The 22,136-nt window shown below is 39.4% G+C and overlaps 2 protein-coding genes across 2 annotated transcripts in view; both read right to left on the bottom strand.

The window, feature by feature from the left end:
- Nucleotides 1-13,920, bottom strand: part of adkb (adenosine kinase b) — a 102,449-nt gene extending 88,529 nt beyond the window's left edge. The window contains exons 1-3 of the mRNA XM_062442789.1: nt 13,838-13,920; nt 13,696-13,749; nt 885-963 (exon numbers count right to left, since the gene is read on the bottom strand). Coding sequence (XP_062298773.1) covers nt 885-963; nt 13,696-13,749; nt 13,838-13,893 — 189 coding nt within the window. The 5' untranslated portion in view covers nt 13,894-13,920. The remainder of the gene's footprint in view (nt 1-884; nt 964-13,695; nt 13,750-13,837) is intronic.
- A 6,502-nt stretch (nt 13,921-20,422) lies between these two features.
- The window catches only part of LOC134003527 (vinculin), a 29,187-nt gene continuing 27,473 nt past the window's right edge, over nt 20,423-22,136 (bottom strand). Inside the window, exon 21 of the mRNA XM_062442758.1 lies at nt 20,423-22,124. Coding sequence (XP_062298742.1) covers nt 21,978-22,124 — 147 coding nt within the window. The 3' untranslated portion in view covers nt 20,423-21,977. The remainder of the gene's footprint in view (nt 22,125-22,136) is intronic.

The following is a 22,136-nucleotide window of genomic DNA, read 5'->3' as shown; positions in this document are numbered from 1 at the left end:
GTTTATGCAAATGCTTCTGATCTTGATAATTAAAGAGTGTTTGTATGGAGGTACATAGCTCTGCGTCTCTCTATTTAAAGGATGTTTACTGTCTCCAAAGCATGGAGATGGTGGCAGCCTGAGGGCCTGCCTGCTATCTTTTCCCTCTATCTGTATCTATCCTGTCCTAAATACACACACAAGCACACAAATACACTCACACACAAGCACATGTGTACAAATACTGTATGAACTTTACACACACTAATGACATGAACAAACAAAAACCCACACACAAGAAAGAGTCTACACTTCCACAAACATCAGCCTCTCAATTAGCTTCTGCACTCATTTCTCCTTAGAAGAGAATTATTTTTCAGCTGGATGCTTTTTCTTTGTTTATTGTGAACAGACCAAAGCCTTATCAGCAGCTAATCACTGCATGTCAAATTCAAAGACTTACTGCAGTCAGTTAAAAAAAAAAAAAAAAAGATTCAGTGAATAATCTTCTCAAGTTTAGATTGCCATTTTAGATTTGGACAATCACCAATTTCTTTTAGATGCTCAAATCTAACAGCCAGGGACAAGATCAGCATTTATTTGATATAATTTGTTGTGACATGTTAATTGCCTCTACTTGTAATTCTCTCTAATTGATGTTTGATATGTCTCAGGAAATTAGGCCAACTAGATAACACTGCAAATATTATGAATCCTTCCCGCCTTTCTCTTTCCATGGCAGGTCTGATGAATTCACAACACCTAAAACTGTAATGTGTCAACATGCTGTGCAGCTATGCTCTGTATTTCCAGGACTGCCAGGCTGACAAATCTAAGATTACAAGCATACCACTGTATATTCAAAACACATTCAGGAACACTGCAGAGAGCCAGAGAAGACTAACCTGGGCAATTTTCACTGAGTTCTGGGTAGAGCCCCCTGCATGGTATTCAACTTTGCTCCTCTTGACAATTTCTTCAAACCTGAAAGAAAGTACCAATAGTTTATACAAAACATAACATTCACAGTTGATTAGACCAGATCTGCTGATAAAGTCAACAGAAAACACCAGATACAGCTACCTATAGCATCGGCAAGTTTTTTAAAAAACCTGTCACATTACAACATGCCTGAGGAGAAATCATATTTCATAAGGACCACAGATAAGTTAATTTTAAACCCATTAGGAGAGGCTGCACAGTTGGATAGCAGCTGTGAACATGGAGCATGTGAAGTTTTGTACAGACATTCTTGGTCTCCAGAGGATGACTCCTAACATCTCTGGTGATATACTGACCTTTTTTTATCACTATCAGCGTCATATTTTACAATGAATCTCGATTAGTGGTAATTTGAGCTACACTAACATAACATGCTAAAATACAAATATTAGCATCATGCTAAACACATCTTAGTATAACCACAGTACATCTTAAAGTTAGCGAGTCTACCTGTTAACATACTAAAGACAGCATATTATGTCAGATTGAGATATAACTGGGTTTGAGCTATCACTACTGAATTTAGCATGATGACAGAATCTTTGCATGGCAACATGTCACGCTTATATAAAGATGCATTAATCGATATTTTCAATTCATCAAATGACAGCAGGCAGCTCTGATAAACCCACTGAAAATGCACTTATTGACAAGCACAAAAGGCGAACACAGTTTACAACTAGCTGGTATGGTATCGTAGCTAAAGAACCAAATATTTCTCACAGGAGTTGGTGGAGACTACAACAGAGCTACAAGTAGGGAATTTTTTGACTAAATGTGAATTAGTTAATTGGACACAAACACCACTCCAAATAATGACATTGTTGCTCTGTGTCTGCCAACATTTGCATTTACCATTAACATTATCATGCCAACATGCTAGTGTTAACATTCAGATTATTAATATGGCAGTTGAGATGATTTATTTATTTTTTTAATCCAGTGATACTCAGTAGTTTTGTTATTTGGTGTATGAATAAATGCATCATGGGGCTGGAGACCCATCCTTTTTATTGTGAACCTAACTGGGTAATATTTAACATGATTAATTATATAAAACAATACACTTTATATAAGTATGTTTTCATATAATTTAGTTGTCAGTATTAATGTCGCTAAGGTCAGTTTGGTCAAGTTTGCATTTGTTTGAATAGTTAGCTAAACAATATGTGCTTTTAGCTAATTATTTCAACTGTTTAATGCATTACTTTTAGTTAACATATCTATCATCTATTCTCACCATTTATATTTCACTGACTCAACCCTTTATCTATTACCTTTAGCTAACTATTTCAAAACCATTAATATTATTTTTTGGCTAAGAATAGTTTAATCTTCATTTTTAGCTGTTTATACCTCTCTGCTCGCTTGGTAACTAATTTCCCCACACTGAGTCTGACAGTGATGAAGTGTTATAGCTTACTGGTGGACATTTTTCTTTCTTTCCTGGCTGTAAAGAAGACAGCTGTATGTTAACCCTGCAGTAGACATTTTTTGCCACCCTTCAACTGTGACATTGCAGTTGAAAGTTGTTATATAGTGAGCAAAATGAAAAAGAGGCAGGAAAGAAAGCAGCAAGCAAATGCTGGATATTGTAGAATGGGATACTTGACCACAAATGTTGCTGGAGTTAAAGAGGCAGTTAGGGTCTAAATGTCAGCTTGATAAAAGCAAAAGAGGAACATTGTCCACACATGGTTGTAGTTAGTCATACAGTATTAAAGCAAGATGAGTAGAGAAAGTTACTTTTGAGGAACTTGAATGGATAAAAGGCATAAAATAAACTCTTCATCTTTCACTTGGCAGTGATAGGCAATTATTTTTCTATTTCATAGGTGATATTTTCAGAGCAATTAGAAAAACAAGTTTTACAGTTTCCCTGTGTACAAAACCCCCACAGTCATATAAATTGTTTAGGGAGAGACCACATCTGATGTGATGTCTGAACCCTACAACAAAGTTTAAAATGACTGTGAGAGACTAAACACAATGAGTCAAGAAAACAGACATGACACTGGGGCATGGGGAGTAAACACGTTTTCAAACATAAACCACAGACAACACTTTGGTCTACACTGTACACAGTTCTATCATTTTGGTATTTTTCCATCATACTGCCGTTTCAAACATCAATAGCTTCAATACTTAAGCGTAACATGATGCAAAGCTGGGCTATGCTGCAAGATAGAGTCTTTATCTGGGGAGCTGAGAACATGAATAATGTGTGTATTCTCCACATCGTTCACACAGACAGCCTCCCAGGGGGCTGGCTATATAAACGTGTCCACCCTACTAAGGAAATTGACCTAACTGCAGTCAAAATTATATGCCACATTAGGAGGTCCTTGGCTTTTTTTTCTCAACTGCAAATTGAAGACTGTCCATTTGTAAGTGTATTTACATCAGGGGGAAAAATCCAATGACATGGTAAATAGTTCAAGGTGCACCACACCATTCCCACTGGCGTTATGTGTAATTCCACTTTAAATTAACTGAGTGGGAGGAGTTGTTGAGAAAATCTGAGTGTAATCACAAGGGGGGCTAGTTATGTAAAGGCTCTGCTACACAGTGCCAATGCACTCCCTTTTTAGGATAAAAAAAAAACAACCTTTTTATGAGAGGTTAAAGGTTGTATGTTTGCTTTTTTTTTGGGGGGGGGGGTAAACATGAATTTTAAGGTCAAATGTGTATGTTATGTGTATTTTAACACACTTTTAAATGTATACATGCAGCAGACAGGAATAATCTGTATGCAAACTGGATCGTGGCTTACCAACATATGTCAGCCGGAGGTGTTCAATACTACAGCACAACCTGGTTTAACTAGGCATGGCCGAATTTTGAGCGAGTGTGAAAGTAACCTTTACTGCTTCAAAGAAAGTCTGCATATCATGTCTCAAGGCAAGGGGTCTACCCAGGGCAGAATGTTCCTAATAAAGAAAAAAACTTTCCATGCAAGTGGAAAATATGCTAACCGGGGAAAAAACTCCTTCCTGAGACACCTGTTATGACTCCTTGACAAAGGAAGAATTTGAGCACTGTGGGTGTTTATAACATGAAGGCAGCCGAGGGACTCCAGAACCCATTTCAAATAGACACACAGCTTCTGAGGATTTCAGCCTTTTTTTTCTTCCTAGAAGTATTTGCTCCACCTTTCAGTGCAGACAGCATGGGGCCCTGCTCTTGGACGCCTCGAAAATCCCATCCGAAAAGGAGCAGCTGCCTCAAGACCTTTACACCCTCAAACATCATGTGATCCCATAGTAGTGACACCGTAAACGGCCCCCTTGGCCATTTACGGAGAGAAAATCCCTTTCCATCCACTGCAGTCTAAGCTCACACGGTGATGGGAGGGAGCAGTGAATAAGAAATTGTTTTGAACAAAATGTCCTCGGCCAGTAACCCCTGCTTTTAAAACCCGGTGGTGTTGTTAAATGGAAGAGCAATTCCAACTATGCCATGCATTCCACTAATGTATGGACAGTCTGTTAAATAACACGTGCTTTACAAGAGACTGCCCCTTACACTGGTTAAATATCACTCTTCGCTAAAGGCACTGTGCTATTTTTCAATTTCATACCTTCCAATTGGTGTCTAATAGAAGCACTTATTTATTCAGCTTAAATCAAATCATATTCAAATTAGGGGAATTAGACTACTGAATGCTATATTTGTATTCAGAGGATATTGAGAGTCCTCCTCGAAAACTAATACCTCTACATCTTTGCAGATTAACACGTTCAAATTGTTGGGGCATTATCACACAAGTCAGGAACATCATATTGTTTACATTCCTGGGGATGGAGCCCCCACCGTTGTTTCCCCATCAAGGGAAATATGAGAGCTTCCAAAGTACCATGAGTGTTCTCTGCCCCAAGTGACTCATGAGTTCCTCTCTCACCTCCCCCAAAAATGAGCCTAGTAGATTATTTACATGAGACAATAATTCAAGATTTGCTCCTCTTAAGTCTCTTAAATGGAGGGCAAGGCGAGCCCATTTACCCAATCCCTCTTCATTCGGCTTTGATGTTAGCCTATCTCGATAAGACCGGATGAGTGCCCTAAAATCCCCGTTGAGTGATTTCAGAGGAAGAACAAGTCTCTGTTAATCAATGGCTAGATTGGATCTGGATTCTCGGGAGTGGTCCACCTGAAAGTCCTCCTGAGTGTTTGAGTGCGCACCAGGGTAATTCATCGCTAATGATCACCGCAGCACCCACTCTCCTACACGCCGTTCGTCCTTATTTAATTGCCTCGTTCACGTTTAAACAGCTTACAAATCACAAGGACAGGCAGGAAAACACGATCAAACAGCCCCTATCGCTAATCAGGGGAGGGCAAGAGAAGAAGTGAGAGGACTGGGACTCCTTTGCTGCTCTCCTTGGGGATAAGGAAGGAGGAGGGTTGTACAGGAACAGTAAATTATCTCTGCTTCAACTATAGTAGGCAGGTACATTTAAACAGGCAGATCCATCTTTCTCTTTCTCTGACAGAAGCAGAGAGGGGGCAATACAGCTAAAAGGATTCAGTAATCCCAGTTTCAACAGAGGCACCTGGAGTGGAGACAGGTTCCACCATTGATTAGATTCCCCAATCAGTGTGTGGATCCTACACCAGCCTTCCTTGGTAGTCTGGAGGCAGTACAAGGCCTGATGCACAGTAATTGTTTCCATAGGTCAGGCAGAGGAAAAACAGCTTGGGGACGTGATGAAAGGGAGATGGAAAGGGTGAGGAATATTGTTGTTTTTCCCCCCAATTAAATTGTTTGTCAAACCCTTCACAAAGGGTTACGCAGTTTATCTGTTTAAAATCAATACGTTCGTCTCAGTGTGAAAGCTTGTCCCGACACAAGACAGGCCCATTAATTATTCTGTTCTGCGCGCTATCGCTGGGCTGCTCAAGGTTGAGCCTTATCTTTTCTTATTTCAAATCAATAATTATCTTCTACCGTGCTCGCGCTCCCCCTCAGAAATAGATGTGCTTTTCATTCAATGCCTGTAGAGTGTCTCTCTCTCTCTCTAGCAACCGGTGAGGAACGCAGAATGAATAGGACATTCTTATCAGTGGAACATTAGGGCAGGATGGGAATAGATGGGCGAAGAATGAAGCGCATAAAAGTACTGAACACAAATGAGTCATGATTCAAACAGTGAGTGAGGCCTTGTTCCTGTCCTCTGACATGTTTTTAATAGACTACAGTAAGGGATGAATGTTGATTTGCACAAAAGCGTTACAATATCGCCATCGCTCAGGTATCTCAATCCATTTGGGTAAATCCCTATTCAGCTGAGACAACAAGTCTCGATTCCCCCTCTGTGCAAAACGCCAAGATTCCTGCCTCAAAGAGCCTTTTTGCATTATAGACTGGATGCACAATAAATGACTGCACAATTACATGGTCATAATGGGTGAGTAATTGCATTAGAATGCAAAAACAACAAATGTGCATCCCTTTAATAATCGGCCGATCCAGCAGCAGCAGCAGCCCATTTGCTGGCATTAACCGAGGACTGCTGTTTGTACTTAATTAGGCTACACTCAAGGATTAGGCGACGGGGGCAAAATCTGGTCATGGAGGATGAGTTCATATTATTTCCTCTAAAATGTCACAGGTTTTTGGTTTCGCGCAGCAGAGGGTGGCGTTGTTTGTCACACTGTACTGTGTGGATTTGGGAGAGGGAGTGTGAGAGTGTGTGATGATATGAAAGAAAGAGAAAGAGGGACACATTCAGGGAGAGAGTGGGAAGAAGGAGTGTGTAAGCAAGGATGGGGCTTCTGGTGTTCTCTTGAGGATTGAGATTTGAAGCCGGAGCACAAAGCCTTTGAGACGTTCCCCTTATCTTGGAGGTTGATACCAGGATCTCGGTGATTCAGAGCGCTCCTTGTGAATAATTCCACCAACACCCCCTACTGTGGGGACCATATGGCCCAGTGTGAACTTTAAACACACGGGGAGTGTTGCTGTTCACCAGTCAGGCCTCCTATCTCTACCCCCGCACAGGCTAGGTGTAGAGAAACGATCAGCACCGATAGTATACTAACTAGCCTAGATGTATAAAGGCTGCTGCCATCAGTGGCTTTTCCTGTGTGGCTGCTGGGGATCAAAGATGACTAAAAATAGCCCTGAGCATGCTTTTCTGAACTGAACACGCTGTATGTACTGGCTGAGACGCCCACATTTTAATTATAAAACGCTCTTTAAAAAGGGAGAGTTGGAGGGAGAGGTGGGGAGGAAGAAGGGGTGGGAGGACGCCCACATGCACAGAGATGTGGATTATGTTTGTTACACCTCTTTTGACTTGTGATGTTTCCTTCTGGCACCACCTGCTGGCAGTCACCATCAACAAGAGGCAGGAATTTGCAGCTCCAGTGAGGACGAGCCTTAATTATGATTGCATCAGCCATCTTTCATGATGCAGCATGCACGCTTTAAATGCAGCGCAATCACCCTGCATCACAGGGAGTTAAGCCATTTCATCGAAAATGTTTTTTTAAAAACAGCAGAAAAGATATTAGGCTTTTTCCCCCCTTTCCATTATTTTCCCTGTTTTATAATTAAACAGGTCTAGATCCACATTTCTTACACTTGAGTACAGCCCTGGAGAGCATGTCATATTCGTGCAAGCGCCCCAAATTGTCAGATTCATGCATATCAATAAAACATCAAGAGTAGCGCGGTTGGCGGCTGAACATGTTTCCGATGTCTCAATTACCAGTTGAGTGCCATTAATCTCTGCACTCTCTCTATGGCTCAGAGGTCGGCTGATGGAAGCGGGCCCACGACCTTTGCCCTCAGCTGCAGGGGGAGCCAGATGTTCTGACCCCCCCCCAGCGGGCCGGTGGAGGTGAGTTTAAGTACTGTAGTACAGCACTCAGCAACAGACAAGGGAACTGGTAAGTAAAAGGAGGGGTTGTAATGTGTCTACACACTCAGTCAAGCATGAGTGCGTCCAGTGAAGTGGCACCATGGCAAGCACATGCAGCTTCTGCACGCATGCTTGCATGTGAGCACACACAAACACACACATGGAGGGAGTATTTCTCCTCCCTGACACACCAGGATAGCTCCGCCGGGGGTTTCGAGCACTCACGATTCCCTTCGTTATATATTTAAAAACTAGGGGGGAAAGGGGGTAGAGTCAAGTGTTTACAGAGCAGAATCTATCACACACACACACACACCCACACCCACCCAGGAGCCAGAGTGTTTAGCATGTACTCAGTAAGAGAGGCCTTTGTTGTTTTCCTCCCAGTAAGCAGATTGAGCTGCACGTCAGCAGCAGGGGTGTGTAAGATGTACACAGACAGCGGGGTGTGTGAGTGGAGAGGCACCTCCACTGATCTCCTGTGTCGTGTGATGATGTGTGTGTGATGTGTGTCTCAATCCAGCGCTGATCCCCCTGAGTCAGCCCTGTCAGTGATATGAGCCTCCCACCCTCTCTCTCACTCTCTCTCTTTCCGTCGCCATCCGGAATGCTAATAACAGCCAGCCACTAACGCTGCAGCCCTGAATTATTCATGCAGCAGAGGGTCACACGGCATAATGAGGAGTTTACTCTCATTCTGGATGCGATTGTGACGCTGCTAATCTGCATTTAGCACAGAGAAAGAGAGAAAATGAGGGAGAGGGGGGAGAGTAGCGAGAGAGAGAGAGGCATTGGGGGGGGGGGGGGATGAGCACTGATGAACTTAATTGCTGTGAGCAAACAACCTCTGAAAAGAGTCACGCCATCATCCAGAGATGAGAAAGTAAACAATTAATTATCGTTGAACAGAGGGAGCCATAAAACAAATGTTTGAACGGGACTAATATTCAGGAGCCAGCCGATCTTTTTTTTTTTTTGTACCCCCACAGAGGTGACAATACACTCAGTGTAACAATGACTCACTCATTTGACACACTAATAATCATTGCCTCTAATATGATATGGTTAACAAGCCCAAGACAGTTTGAGTGGATGGTATATTATAAAACGCTGTGTGTTCTAAACAATCTGTAATGCCTAGTTATCCTGAAATAAAATGTCTATTTGCACACATTATAATCCCCTGCAGAAAGAGGCGTGTTTTCATTATGTTGACATGTTGTTTCCAATGGAGCCTCCTTGGGGTAGAAACAGCAAGGTACTGTTGCCCCCTGCTGGACTTAAAAAGGTACATACCCTTTTTCCATTAAATTTAACAAAAAGTTTAAAAAGAAATATCTACCTGCTGCTGACATAAATATAGGATCAAAGATAAAATAAAACAGTGTAAACTAAAAGACACATCACTTAAGTAAATAATACTGTGCAAGTTAACCTGGAATGATTTTATATGTCTGCTAATCAGAGATAAAGACAGAATGTACCCCAAATGAATGCAAGTTAAAAAGGCAAATCCATTAAAGATATACCATACCTTGGAGACACAAAAATTACATTTTAAGCCACATGATGGCAGCATTGGCTATAATAAGTGAGCAACACCTACATGATTTGACTATATAAACCACTGTAATATACAGTGGTGCATGTCGAGGCACGTAGAGAGGAAGTCACAGGCAGCATTTTGGTTAGTTGCTTTCTTCTCATAACCCAATACAAAACCACCACGGAAGTATCATCTAAATAAAAGCAGTGACAGCACAAGATCAAGGCATGTACTGCAATATGACTCACCTACTACAACTGTATAAGTGCTGTATAAAATACAAGTATTGAGAAGCTGCAGCAAAGAGTGATGAGGTTATTGAACTGCTTAAGATTGCACTGTGTAGTTAATGAATTTACCTCAGAGGGAAGTTAGTTTCGGGGTTTTTTATTAAGATTATTTCTGCGGGAACTGTCTATATTGGCAAGTTGATAGTTAGATACAGGAAGAGAGATCACAGAGTTCATGGGCTGGAAATGAACCACGGTTCGAGTTGAGGTTATATGGTATGCTTCTGAACCACTAGGCATTCAGGAGACACAGGAAGTGTGTGTTTACAGCAGAGCAGATCCTCCACTATTCTTCAATAGGGCTGCAACTAATGTTGCTAATATAATTATCAATTTACTATACTGTATCTCTTGACTATTTCTTCAATTACACCATTAATCAAAACTTTATACAAAATCCAAAGATATTCCATTTATGGTAACATAAAGCAGAGACAAGAAGCACACTCATATTTGAGAAGCCAAAATCAGCTGATGATTTGGCATTTTAGTGTGATAAATGACAATGGATTGTAGTCAAGTATTGTACTGCTGATCGACTAATCAAATAATTTACAGTTGGTTTCAACTCCAGTTTCATTAGTGGAAAAAAATGCAATAGTGGAAATTAATAACTTGAAAAGTGTTTAAAGCTTAATAAAAATGCATCAAAAGTCACATTTGACACTTATTCAAGAAAAACAACATGTTAAGTCCCCAGCCTGTACTAACAGCAATGTTGATGGTTTCTACTGTACAGTAGGCAATTTCTCAGCCACAACAGGATTATATGGGCTCTGCTGTGACTAGATAATTGAATTCAGACATGGCTACAGTGCACTGCATCCAATGATCTCTCTCCCACCAGGGTGATGGGGAAAAAATGGATCGTGTTACACTCTGTAGATTCAGAGGCACAACAATAGTGTTAGTCGACTAGACTTGTAAGTCTGTTGTGGACTTTTTAGCAATTATGTTATTTGTCACAGCACTTGAGCTGAGTCCTTCATCTGTGGAGCATCAACCTTGTGAATGACCTCTTTGCACCCACTGGTCTGAAATTTGTGTCATTCATCTAACACCATTGATAGGTACCTTGTGGCTCATATGGCAGCTTTTTAAACATTTTTCAATACCTGCACTGCTATAGGTTAATCGACAAAAAATACCCCATGTATATGGGGATATACATTGACTGACATGATGGGGAGTATGTTGGTGTGTGTGTGGTATTGCAGGGGACATGCATTGTAATGCATTGTGCTGGGAATTAACCACTAAAGCCTCATGTTAATCCTGCCCTGACCTTGTGCAGAATGTGGAGGGAACGGTGTCTGTGGGGCTAAAGATAACACCGCTGCCTTTGTGCTGGAGGAGAACAACACTGCTGATGATGCTGCTTTGTGCTGCTGCTGCCACCCAAGGTCACATGTGTCCTTTTGTCAAGTAACAAGACCTGACAAGGTAGCCTATTGTAAAGGTACAGACGATCTGATGTACTGATCTGTCTTTATACTGTATATGCATTATTATGCATTATTTTTATTGCTTTATTTCATTTTAAAATTACCACACTACGATTTACTTGATGACACTGATACTTAAAATGTGTCACTTCTCAGGTCGGCCATTATTTGATCTACATGTATCCTCTTACAACTAAAAAGCGCACAGAGAGCACACACACCAAGGGATCACAATCCTCTAAATTTGTTATTCTAATATCATAAAATGTCTAGAAATGCTTAATGTGGTCTGTACCCGGATCTGTGTCACGCACTATAAACAGCAACAGTGTGTATATACACACACACACACACACACGTTTTTTCAAGATTTTTCAATGAGTACAACACTGACATGTACTGAGCAGGATGTTTAATAGTTAATAGATAAACTTGTCACAACAATCTGATAGAAAAACTATAGAATGGTGACACACAGTTTCAAAACTTATCTTTAGCGTTTCTGGACTTCAACTTCATGTTGTTTATCTACTGACACACTTTCTTGTTCAACTGAATAAGAAAGCGTGTTCAGACTTTTGAGTGCTGAAACTACTGATATGAGTACAATGAGCTGAATATCAGCCAATACATCAGCCTGATTGATGTACCAGTTGGGCTCCAGTTCAGGGTATTACTCACTGTACCAAAGATACTAGTTCCTCTGTCTTGTTAATACAACAAATAAAATTGGTCGTCTCATTTGTGTTAAGATTTGAAAAATGCATGGTTACAATTATCAGAAGAATTAACACAAATTACCATTAAAACAAATTTTGATGGTGATGATGCTACTGTTCTTTCCTAAAATGCTCATGCCATAGTTAATACCAGTTAATGCCATGAGCTGGCACTGGGCCACTACTGCTAAATCAAAGTTTAAAGACGCAGGCTTGTGACCTAAAAGGTCTTGGCTACATCCCCAGACCGGCAGGATGAATTTGAGTTTAGGAAATGAAAAAGCAACACTTGCTCCTCCTTTAATACCACTGGTGAGGTGCCCTTGAGCAAGCCTCTTAACCCCAAACTGCTCAAGTGCAGCTGCTCAGTGGCCAACAGATAAGCGTTTGGTTATCTTACATCCAACAGATAAGACTGCGTTTGTGTTGTTGGTGCCAGTATGTGGAGCAATGAATTCCTTCAAAAGAGTATTTGTGCTCAGTGAATCGACCCTGGTTAAATAAAGGCCTGAAAAAAGAATTTGTTGCACTCAAGAGCAGCAACCATGAGGCAGCAAGCAATTTGGCTACAGGCTATGTCTGAATGGTACATACATATAACTCTGGTAAGCTTCATCATTATCTTATTAGTGAAGCCAGGAGACAACCCACAGAGGCTGCAGTACCAACATACGCTTGCTAGAAGATGGGAAATTATTCATCATGACAAAGCTTTGCAAAAAATATCATAATATTCACTGAAGCAATAACTGAATTTTGACCAAGCAAGATATGTTTTGAGTCATTCAGTCATTGTTGTCTTATCTGTTATATTGTAGGGTCCCTCCAAATTTCTTAAAGCCCCTAGAAAGGCAAATCCATGATTGGCTCTTAAGAAAGTCTCTTTCCCTTCCCTTGTAACTGGGTTGCAGTTAGGCATGGCGAAGCAAGGACATTAATTACGTAATTAATATCTGTCTAGTCATATTTTCTTGTGACATAAAGTATTTTTGAAATGTGTCTATTTTTCCATGAACTGCTTCTAAAGAAAAGCTCCAGATAGATTATTTGCCATCTAGTTCAATAATTTAACTGTTTTGCACACATTTAAAAGAAGCAAGCACTACACAAACTTTTACATGTGAAATATGTGATTTACTTATCAGTGGCAAAATTGTTTAATCCTCAGGACTTCAATGAACACATTTCTCTCACCATCATCTTACCTACAGATGGTGTACTTTTATGTCTGCACTAAATTAACACAGACAAATTCCCTGAAAAGACACCATCTGCACCCTATCAAACAAAGGGAGGAGAACGATGTAAGGTCAGTCACTAATTAAGACTTGTTTCTGCTTTAATTTTATTAAGTGTGTTGTTTACAGTCTATGTTTTCCTTCACGTTTTGTATTGAGCGCTATTTTCAGGGATATGGAACTGTATTTTCGAGGAAGGCTATAATGTTACTGTTGCATCCACCTGCAGTGTGAAGGAGGGAGGGTCTAGAAAAGGAGCATGCGTGCTTGGCAAAACCTTCTCTAAATACACGAATAGTAATAATGAATGCATGTAGTATGGATCCCATGGAATGCAGTAAAGATCTACTATTTATCCCAAAGCAGTAGTAAATTCAGAGGTACAATTTGGCACCAATTCTGTATTCGAGAAATGTGGGTGTGTGAAGTCCTGAGGGTCACAGTTGCAGAGGGCGGGTTTATAACTTTGCTATTTTGGGCAGAGTGTACAGTGTCAAGATGGTAGTATGGTATGAATGACCATTGAGTGACCTTATTTGGCTCCACATAGTTTTTAAACTTTACATTACACAACTGAAATATGTGCTGTCACCGTGAAGTTTTTACTCACAAGGCTTTATGTTTGTCTTCAGCCAGGATCTGGTCATTCGGCTTCAGTCCATACCTTTTAGGGAAATAATTAAAAATAAACATCAGACAATACACAGAAATATGAAGATATCAGGGAAAACAAAAGAGCTACTTTGACTTACTTGTCAAGGAAGTCTTTGTCCACAACAGCTGAAATGTCAAGCAAGGGATTTCCCATCCCAAAGAGTGTGTTTTCACTGTGTGGAGACAAAACATATTGTATTACACAAACTCCCACACAACAGCTCTGAATGAACAGAGGAAACAAACAATCTGCTGTGATACAGCACATCATCTGTTTCAGATATGCTGGGTTAAATGAATGAAACTTCGATTAAGGTTGATCCTGGTTTCACTGACGGCTCTGTTACCTGAGCTCCTCTCTATGGTCAACACATGTTCGACATATGAGGGGCAAAAACACATTAAATGGAAAAGTTATGAGCTTATAAAAGACTGATATTTTTTATGACTTTAAAAGAGACCACCCCTCATCTTGCACTAAGGAGGACAAATGTAAAACTACCAGTGAAAGAGGTTTTTTTTTTTTTTGTTTTGTTTTTACACATTCAGATGAAGATTAGTCGGATGTAAAAATGTACTTTAGCATATTGGGGAGATCAAAATAAAGGATTATCATTGCCTATAGGGAACTGGAGTCAATGTGCTCATGTACAGGCATGAGTAGTATACATCATTCAAAAGCTCTAACACACTGGTTCTTAAAGTCGGGTCCTTGAGAGGGTTCCAGTAAAAAATAACTTATTTTTACTATAATTCCATCCATCAGTAACACAATGACAGAATGTTTTTTGTTACAAAACATCTAAAAGAAAAAATCTTATCAGATTAGGGTCTGTGGTAAGTTTAGGAGAAATTGATGTGAAAACGTTTGAGAATGACTGCTTAAGGATAATTGCTTATACAGTATTAAGGCTGATGTGTTACAGTAGAAAAACAAAATAGTAGTCTGATTTGAATAGCTTTGAAATTCTAATTTTTTTCCATGACCCTTTTACATGGACATTTTCAAAAACATAATATCTTAGTGGTCAAAGTCTAGTCCTGACACCAATCTTTACAACAGGTTACCCAACTTTTAAAGAAGATGAGACACAAACATAGTGATATCCTGGTTTAGATCAATGAGAGAAGTAAGTATTCTCAGGATGAAGATAAACAGGATGAAGGTATATGAAGATTGAGACTTATTATTATATACTAATTATAAGATCAACCTAAAACCCTCACATCCACTGTTTTTTCTTAAACATTTGATCTGCAAACACTCCTGCAGAGTTTTCAAACCACCCACTGAAAGACAGACTGTGAGATCACTTTTTTTTTTAAACAATCATAAAAGCAGAACTGTTTCCTGTGTAATTAGGAGATATCATCATTTAGATCTTACCTTGGAGTTGGCATGATGTCAGCAAACTCAGCAGCCTAACCTGAGGATTAAATGGCCAACAGTTCCTCCCTCTCTGTCAAAGCAATGTGCTTTTTGACTACAGGAACTGTTGCTGCATTTTTTGGCAACACTGACTGGTTGGTGGAGAAGGAGGGCGGGACTCAGTATCTTCTTGGTATAGGATTGGCTACATATGTTCCAATTATTGTAAAGCTTGCTATGTTGTGTTTGGGGCAGCTGGGAAAGAAGCTGGACACTTTACCATTAGCAGTGACAAAATAATACACGACTGACATTTAAAGGGCTAATCTGTAATGTTTTAACCATATGTGCATTTAAGTATAATTAAACTTAGTTAAACATGGAAAATCTGTATTTCGTAAGTTTTGTCAAGTGATGATACTTGATTGGGCATTTTTTGCAGCTTACTTTTAGTTTCTGGTCCATCCTTGAATATGTATCTATTTGAACTTAGCACCTTGCTGAGTATACACTGTTAAATGATGTGCTACAGTGTATTTCTTTGTAAGAATTAAGTCATTGGCTTTCTCTCTGTAGAAACCTCTTTTGACATTTTTCACCATTGTGCTAGTCGTTCTCTCTGGTGTGTACTTTGACTCAACTGTGCTTTAAAATTGAATTTAAAGTGATGATGTTTAAAGTGCAGTTTTCCTCAAGTCAAGTGAACGCAGCATCTTTCACTTCACATTATGCACTAATATAACAGCTTTCACAATGTCAACAACACAGCCGCATGCACCAGCACTGGAAACGTGACGTGTCATTTTTTTTCATGAATGGTGACAGGAAACATGAAACTGACAACAATTAGTCTTTATAATGAATGTTCAGCTTCGTTTTTTTGTGTGTTTTTTTTCACTTTTCATTTTTCATATTCAAAATGTATGGAAATGCTAAGCCACACGGCACACACATTGTTAAGTACGCAACACCTGCAGTTTTCAACATATGAATGCACATATTAATGCAACCACAAATCCTCACTCTTCATGATGAGACACCGTCCTGTCACAGCCAGCATCACCAGATGAACTTCTGAGCTCATGTTAAAGTTTGTCTCTCGCCTCTATAAAACCTCCACCCTTCATCAATAAACAGAAGGCTTTTTAGCTCTTTTTTTGCACAAGCTTTTATCTTTTGGGTTTTTTTTTAAAAGCACAGGTTGCATAAAATAGCGACAAGTCATGTGATGAGCCCACCCTCTCTCTCTCTCTCTCTGCTAGCTGTGGTTAGCATCGTTATGACCAAACATTAGCTGTCAAAATGTTAACAGCGGGCTTTTTTTCTCACTTGGTGTAACATTCAAAGGTTCAAACAGCTCAGACTGCAACCTGCACTTCCCGCTGTCACTTTCCATCAACACCCGCGACGTTTGCATGCATTAACAGCTAGCTTCAAAGGCTAGCTGCAGAGAGCATCACGAATCATATATCACACAAAACCTGCTTGGTTTATTACCTTAATGCTATTTTCCTCCCTGTCGACGTGTTGGGGTTGTCGTCGGACATTGTTTTTGAACGGTGTTTATTGGCGTTGTGGAGCCGGGGAAGCTGCTGCTCACTGCCTGAAGAAGAAGAGTAGTAACAGGCTGCAGCCTCCTTCCCCACAGCTGATGATGATGATGCTGATGGAGAAATGGGTTAACAGCATGCAAACCTCCAGAGAAAATAATTAATTATGTTCAGTGTCACCTAATTACTTACACATAAAAGAGGAGAATGATGTTATCACGGTGCTCTCCCTTTCACATATCATCTGTTGCCTAACATACATTTCTATACATCCACAGAGTCTGTCAGTGTGTAGCCTAATGAGTTCAATCATCTATAATATATTATTGTATACATCCACCACCTGTCAGTGTGCAACCTGTTCAATCATCTGCAACATATATTTCTGTTGCTCCACAGCCTTTCACTGTGTAATGTGTATGTTGAATCCTCTATAGCCTAACAAACATCCACAGTCTGTAATGTGTTAAATCATCTATAACGTTTTTTTTGTCTTAAATATAACATATTTCTGTAGCTCCACAGTCTGTCATTGTGTAAATCATCTATATTATAGATGACATATAATAATTTACATTCACAGCCTGTCAGTGTGTAATGAGTTAAATCATCTATATAATTCTATACATCCACAGTCTGTCGCTGTGCAACATGTTAAATCATCTGCAACATACACTCACTGGTCTCTATTATGTAGCCTACACCTGTGCAATCTAATGCAATCCAACACAACAGCTCTGCTATAGATTCTGCATTTATGAAGCTTATCCATGTACATTTTCAATGTTTGTTGCCAAGAAGGTGATCATTCTACTTTATGTTTATTATTAACCGCCCTCTTCCTTTCTTGAGCCTCCTCCATCCTCTCCTCCCAGGGCACTGTTAGCTCCAGCAGAATAAGTTGCCTTGTGCCCTAAGAGACCAAGATGATGTCGGGTCTCAAGTCAGACTAGGTAATGTGTGGTGGAATTCTCAGCTGCTTTTCCAGATCGGCTTTCATCACCCAGTCTCGGGCCGTGGAGAGCAAACCGGCGGAGCAGTTTCTTGATGTTTTCTCTGGCCTCTGCCCTTCCCTGACAAAGTGGATGGATCCCAAGCCACAAGCAAGGCCATCCACTTATATTGAATGGTGTTCCTAATATTTTGTCCACTCCATTAACATACATGAGGGGAGCAAAATATAAGGAACATCAGTCAACATAATGCACCCTAGTACACCAACCCACTTAGTACAACCTCAGTAATACACATGAACTCAGAATTATCACCTTTTTGACAATGTTAACAAAAACTGAAAATATATACATTTCAAAAAAGTAGAATTTATGGCAGAGCTGTAGTTGCATTGGATTGAATTAGATTGCTCAGGTGTGCCTAATTAAGTGGCCAGTAACTAGCTATATTTCTGTAGCTCCACAGCCTGTCACTGTGTAATGTGCATGTTGAATCATCTATAGCCTAACAAACATCCATATCCACAACATTTCTTTTTTGTCTTAAATGTAACATATTGCTGTAGCTCCACAGTCTGTCATGTGTAACGTGTAGCTATGTTGAGTCATCTATAACATACATCCACAGTCTGTAACGTGTTTAATCATGTATAACATATATTTTATACAGTATGTCAGTTTCTAATGTGTTAAATGTGAAATTGTTGTTTCTCATTAGCCTCCCACTTGGTGTGAATTAAGTGGTTTCAGTTTTAATCAGACTTTCGATGGAATCATTTTTCAAACTCATCACACTGTGCAGTGATATCTCCTTTCATCCAGCTGCTCTGCACTGCCTTTTCATTATTATGATTGTTCTCTCATTTTCTCATACAAGTTTACTGTAAGGGGTGGTTTTCATAGGAAGGTTTAGTAAACTACAATGGCTCTTGTAAGTCTTGAGAAGCAAAATTCATCTTTTGAATTGTGCATTAAAATAGTCCTTGATTTGGGATAATGTAGGTTAAAATCATCAGCTAAATTATGATTATTCATTCCTGCATATCATTACAACTACATCAGCTAGTGGTGCTATTGAGTATAGCTACCACTACAACTTGTGTGTTAAATAAACTGGTGGGATTGGAATTAGATGGTTGTTGTGAGGCCATTTCATTCATCCAAAGTGTTTGGGTTTGATTGCAATTATTAGACTTTGAAGATGACTTTGGGACTATCAAGAAGAGCATCCATCAGGTTTAACATTATTTAGCTAGCTTTAATTGTACACATTATATTGTGATTTGTTGTAAGAACTTCCATTAAGGTTACATAATGATTGTATAAATATAATTTCAAATATGAAATAGCCATTCTTCTGATAATCATTTCCTGTCCTGATCCACCCAATTATATTATAAACTGTTCTCAATGTATTCTTGGTTGTCATAGGTAGTGCAGATGGCGGTTTCAGGTTTAGTTTCAGTTACGTTTGGGTGGTGTAGAAATGCAGGATGTGCACTACAATAATATGACAAGCTCTATGATGACAGGTGTGGTTAACCACGAAAACCTGCCCAGGGTGGTGAAACAGCTCAAGCAATTGATAAAACATATACAAGTACATAGAAAAGAGCCTGGAATACAAAATCCATACTTCAAAAAACAATACATCAAAATCATAACTTTATATCCGAATCAATATCACATGTTCAAAAATATATTATAGTACACTAGAAAAAAGGAACCATAAATTGTTGTACTGAGATGGGGTGTCCAGGTTAAACTTTAAAATTTTTTCTTTGACATTGCTTTTTAATGGCCTTGCACCTATATGTGATGTGTGTATACTCTCATTCAACTCATAATATAACTAAGCTGACATGTGGTGTCTGCTGTGTGAGCCATTGTGTTGGCCTGCTTGAAAGTGATATGATTTAAAAGGAGCGCAAAGAATTAGAAATCAGTCCTGCTCATTTCTGCCCAAGGGCCCCCTAGTGGGTTAATTTGGCCATGGTTAATTTAACTTGAGGAAAACTAAAATGTTGTGACTGTGGAGTCATCAGAACAAACTGAGCCTTTAAAATGATGCAGACAGTTCAGTCAGTTGAGACATAAACACAATACCTCTAATCTCTGTGCTGTTTGAAGTCAGTACAAAGGTTATTGTCAGACACAGGATAAATATGAGGTGAGACTGGAAACACAATGGCAAACAGATTGCAAGAAGTGAAGCAGACTTTCCCCTGATGATGAAGGTAAAGTACAATTTAACCCTCATCAGACTATTCAGTATAATGATATACAGCAGAAGCTTTCAGGGCCTGAGACTGTGGGCCTCACTTGAGACAAAGCTTGGAAAGTGGGGCCCACTCAACCCCCTTAATTTACTTGCTTTGTTTCACTCAATTGTTGGATGCCTATGACACCATGATTATGTTATTTGATCGTTTAGACACTCAACAATGGAGCCAAGATTGCCTAATATTGCTGTTTGACAAATTTCAGACTACACCAAACACATTTTAAAAGTCTGTCCTAGGGAATTTGTTAGTTTCTGACTCTGGGAAAGTGGGAAGAACAATGAAGTTACCCCAAACCCCGTCTTTTTAACCAAATCACACACATTTAAGCTATTCCTCATGTTCTCATTTTATTACCTGTTTATATGAAATACTTAAAAGTTGATCAAAAGCACTCATTGTCACCTGTAATAATTTAAGTCCGATTTAGATCTTAAAACTCACCTTATTGCCGACCCACACAAACATTAAAGGATCTCTCTGGCTTAATGTACAATTATGTTCAGAAATTAAAGAGCAAACACACCTCAAAGTGCTATAAAATGCTTTATTACAAAATTGTGAACAATGCCTCAAGCAAAATGTTGTTAAGCCCCATTGGAGCCCAAGTAAGTTTTGCATAATTCTGATATTCTTTTAAACATATGTTCTTAGGGTTGCATAGAGCTCATTTTGACTCTGAGTAAAAGTCATGAAGTGGATGTATCTTTAAGGAAGAATCATGTACAACAAGTGTTTTGAAGAAATCAACACCATGATACCTTGTGCAAATAATACAAACATTATCCGAAAATGAAAAACATATCAATTGCAAATAAAGTTTCTTTTGCAAGGCACATTGGTTGGTATCAGATACTGAAAAAGACACATTCACATCAACGGTCTACAGACATTTAAAATATCTAGTACAGTTGCCACAAGGAGTGGTCTGTTAGGATTAGTGTATCAAGACATGTTTGAAACAAGTGATAACATTAAGTGATTTCACCAGCTGCAGATGACACTGTGCTTCATCTCTAAGCCCTGGTCATTCCCTTGACTACCTAGGACAAGTGTGCAATTCGTATATCACAAAAGTAAAGATTGTGCACAACAAGACAGCACATGACATACAACTGTGTGCAGTGTTTTGGAAAAGAAAAACTGGCAGGCGTGATGAGCTTCTCTGCAGCTTACTGACCTTTGTTAGCTTGCTGTGAAAATCTGTGATAGTATTTACTGTTTATTACATGTAATCTCAATGCAACACGTGAAACATAAAACACATCTAGAATGATTTGTATGCAAGCTAACAGGCAAGTTTTCATCTTGGCCTGCTGTTGGTAGATATTTGTTATTTTCTTGAATTAGCTAAGCTAAAAACAAGCCTTGGTCTCGCTGACCAAAAAAAAAAGAAGACAATTACACGTATTCATTATACTAAGATTGTGGCAGAATGTCTTTGGCAGAGCTCTGAAGTAAATAAACATTGCTACAATTGCATGAAAAATAAGGAACAGTGTTTCTCTTTAAGTTGTGATAATAAAGAATTATGTAAACACAATTACGGCTAGATATATTTTGTGTGAGCTGAGCGCAGGCCTATAATGTACTTGTAACAACCCCTCAAGTTCATGTGCTTATCCTAGCAAAGGTGAATGAATGATGACAATAAAAATTATCAGTACAAAGATAGAAAAATGTCTCTTGAGAAAATCTTATTTTAAATTTTATGTAGTATGGTTTGTGTCTAGAAGAGACAAAAAACAACCTTACATCATGTGAAATCCAACCTCTAATCAAAATATATATATTCCTGGGAATTGTCAAAATAAGCTTTAAAACACATTTTTTACACACTTTAGAAAAAAAGACATTCCCAGCAACAATCTAACCCATAATTCGCACTGACAGTCCCATCGTTTACATTCTACCAGAACAGCAACTGTTACAGACAGGACATGGGACTTATAGAGAAACGTTTTCCTCATTAGGGTGAGGGGCACTGATATCATAGCTCTGATAAATCATTTATCTGTCCATTGAATGTCCTCCTGGACAGCTGGACAGATCCAGCATGAAGCAGAGGAACTCTGGCCCTTCTCTTACTGGTACCAGGGGGTCTTTCTGACCCAGTGGAGGGTGAAGCCTGCATCTGTCCGGATCTTGATAGAGGCTGCCTCTGCCTCCCTGACCGTCTCCTTCACAGACTGCATCAAATTCTGAGCATTGTGCACCAACATCTCAGTAGCCTGGCGGAGAAG

This window comes from Scomber scombrus, chromosome 21 (assembly GCF_963691925.1).
Source record: "Scomber scombrus chromosome 21, fScoSco1.1, whole genome shotgun sequence".
NCBI lineage: Eukaryota > Metazoa > Chordata > Actinopteri > Scombriformes > Scombridae > Scomber > Scomber scombrus.
The sequence above is the reverse complement of the archived record's forward strand: the minus strand, read 5'-3'. Positions and strand labels throughout refer to the sequence as shown.